We start from the raw sequence: 3575 nt of genomic DNA on the forward strand, positions 1-3575 counted from the left end.
TTCGTATCTGCTATACAGAAAGACTACAGGTGTCTGATCCCTGTAGTACCCCTCTGTACGGGTTGTAGTTTGTACACACGATATGGTGAACGAGTTTCAATTTTACCGGTTCTTGTATGGCGATACAAATGTAACAGACCAGAGTTCACTTAAACCATAGACCCTAAAAAACACATCCCTCTCCTTTTTAGGGCATACACTTAAACCATACACTTCTAGCATAAAATCTCCATGTGTTTCAATTGTACGGTATGATTAAATCTCTGTCCTAAAAATTGTGAAAATTATATTACTGATAAACACCGGAAGTACAAGCCAATTATTATTTCTATCGATAAGCTCAATCGCCAGGAAAAATATCAAATACGGATCAAAAATCAAGAAAACTCTATCACACTGAGCGAAAAATACTAAGCCTGTATGATGCTTTGAGTAAATTTCGAACAGTCTGTCAGAAAACTGGGATCAGTCTATGGTTTTGAACACAGCATGTTCATTTGTTTGTTATACACCACTTTGGTCATCGGATTTGTATCCATGAAGAACAAGTTACAATAGTCAGAAGTAGGCTCATTTTCACATTCGTCGGTAATTCTCTTCTTGATGTTGCGAAATTCAGCAAGATCATTCTCGAAGTCACCATCATAGTTCTTAACCTTTTCCCAGAATGTCTCGTTGAAATGGTTGTACAACTGCATGTCCGCAATGGCTATCTTGTCTATGATGCTCTTCATTTTGCCAGTTATCGGCGGAAGTCGATTTTTGTTGACATTTTGAGAGTAATAAACGATGTCTTCAAATTCCCAGCACATTATTTTTTTCAACAAAATGAGGGACTCATCATAGTACTCATTCAACAAAACCAGATCCAACTCCCTGTCAAGCTGCCGGATGTTAGCATTAAGAAGTTCAAGTTTCGTAGCGCATACGCCCAGTCTGTGTGATAAATAACTTCCTTCTCTGGACTCACAGCATTTTTGTTGAATGTTATCCGGGGGTTCTAATGATTGCAGGTAAGCTAAGAAAGGATTAGACTCTGAAGGTGAATTGCGTAAATGTTCGAACTTATTAGAATAGAAAAAGTTTGACCTAATCTTAGTGTATGGCGATCTCAATATGGTGATGTATTTTGCATCCTTGACGATTTTTTCCATTTCAGCACGGCGGTAGAAGATATGATTTGCTATGAAATCAAAGCCTGTAAAATTCTTGCAGTTGTAGCGCACAATATTGTAGCTTTTAGAGGATAAATTGTAGCCTATCATTGGTGAACCCTGTTGTTGCACAGCTGCAATAAGTCCGTATCTAAATAGAATACATGCAAGCGTACTACTTCCTGTTTTGACCGTTTTGATGTAAATGAACTTTCTGACCGGGTTACAAGGTTTTTCTTTCTTCCGTGAGTGCAGATCCGTGCTCAGAGTTTCAAGTTTAAGTTGCTCATTCGGGGTACTAGTTTCCATTTTACTCTTCCCTCTGCAATTGAAAAAAATATGATTTTAGCCATGCTATTATTGTATTCAAGTATGCATGTCTGTGTGTCTGTCTGTCTGTGTGTCTGTCTGTCTGTCTGCCTACCTGCCTGTATGTATGTATGTATGTATGTATGTATGTATGTATGTATGTATGTATGTATGTATGTATGTATGTATGTATGTGTGCATAAGTAAATAAAATATTCTTGTTAATAGCCCCACCTCACGATCCTTTCTAGAAACACACAGCGCTTCAGTAAGCAAATACGGATGGGGGTGAGGGTTTGATGCTTGAGGAATTCAGTTGGGATTCGAAAACTTTGAGGGTAATAGAGAGGAAACTTGACAGTTTCGCTCTGCTTATAAGGGGGGATGATATTTTGGTTCCCTTTTATTTTTTACATTTTCCGAGTTTAGGATTTGGTAGGTATTTCAATTAAAATATTCAATTAAAAATGAAAAACTTCTTATTTTATCCAATGGTTTCAATTTTGGTAATAATTAAATCAGTATGCACCTCGAAAGTGAAAAACTTAAACTTTTGCTCTAACTTTCCTCAAGGAATCTTTCAATCATTCTTTTTCAAAATCAAGAATAAAAATAAAGGGTCACCATGCAAATTTTGGTATTAGAGAAATAAATTACCCAAGATTTACCGACATTAGAAATTCAAAATCGCTGCCATCCCTGTGTTAACTCTACGGGGAAAATAAAAAATTTCGAATTTCGAAAAACTAAGCCGGTGACGTGAAAAGTTTTCTTTCTCCAAGAGCTTTAAAATGAACCCCCACATGTGATATATCAGAAGAAAATTGTAAAAGTTTGAGAGTCCGAATGTCTGTCCCCGAGGTGTGTTCTACCTTAAACAAAATCTAGAGCCATGTTGACGCATTGCAAAACTTTTATTTCGAAAAAATCTAAAAATGTATGGTTGTCATTGAATTTTCACATGAAAACAACAAGTAGGCCTTGTAACGGGGCAGAGTCTGCAACTGTTGAAAATTTTTTAAATATTTCTATGCAATATATCAAAGACAATTTCTTGCTGTCTCCCTACAGTATGACGAAACACACAATATTCAGTTTATCAACATAGTTTGTATATGTAAAAGCTATTTGTAATAATCTAATTAGAGTCCAGGCTAAAAGTCATTTGTTAATGATACAAATGTAAACATACATAGGCTGTGTTGGCAAGCTAATTATAAATGCCGGAGATTTCAGCACGCTATAGGAAGTAGAACAAGAACGCAGTTGTATATTGAAATATTGTCAAAATTATCAAAGTTAATACAGCTACTGCCCTGCTGCTGCCTACGGGTGGTGTCACTGTCATTACATGCAAGCCGTGACTGATGCTTTAACCTTATTCACACAGCCTGGGTATTATATTCAGCAGTCTTATGATATATTGACATTTAGATGTATATGAAATACAACTGACAGCAATATAAGTGTAAATAACACATGTGTAGATTGTGTTGATAAACTGACTACTTCAACATCAGATGTAAAACAAGAAATTGGAGTTAATATGAAAAGCAACCATTCTGAAAAATCAAATCAAAATGTTATGTTTGTAATATTGTTTGCTTAGGGATGAAGAATCAGAAAAAATGTAGTTATTGTTATACTTTTGTATTAGAGATTTTTGGATTTTTGAATTCTGGTATGTTAGAATAAAACCATTCATTTCAAGTTCATTCAGTGACTAAAATGTTCACACTCTCATCGTACAATTACACAAAAGTAAAATTTTGAACAATAAACATTCTAATATACTAAAATGAAAAATGTGTGAATAAACAGTTTATTTTTCGCAAACTTTGCCATTATTACATCCAAAATTTCAGAGATTAAAATTTTTATTTGATGGAATATTTAAACAGTCCAGTCTTGCCAAGTTCGTATATGTCTGTAGTTTTTATAAAAAAAACATTCCTTTGGTAGGTCATCTTGGTCAGTTTTTAGTACCTGATATATTGCTAGGAATTCACGAATTGCATAATCTCTCATTATCGTTTTTTGGGTAATCTTTAGCTGGTTCCATTGAATAAACCAGATTTGGATTAATTCAAGTCGGCTTAGACTGATAAAAAA

At 34.8% G+C, this 3575-nt stretch overlaps 1 protein-coding gene across 1 annotated transcript; it reads right to left on the reverse strand.

Moving 5' to 3' along the window:
• Window positions 1-470: 470 nt before the first annotated feature.
• Window positions 471-1463, reverse strand: LOC139141295 (galactosylceramide sulfotransferase-like). The gene has a single exon (XM_070710921.1). The coding sequence runs from the start codon at window positions 1461-1463 to the stop codon at window positions 471-473; it is 993 nt and encodes a 330-aa protein (XP_070567022.1).
• Window positions 1464-3575: the final 2112 nt, after the last annotated feature.

This window comes from Ptychodera flava, chromosome 9, assembly GCF_041260155.1.
Source record: "Ptychodera flava strain L36383 chromosome 9, AS_Pfla_20210202, whole genome shotgun sequence".
Lineage (NCBI taxonomy): Eukaryota > Metazoa > Hemichordata > Enteropneusta > Ptychoderidae > Ptychodera > Ptychodera flava.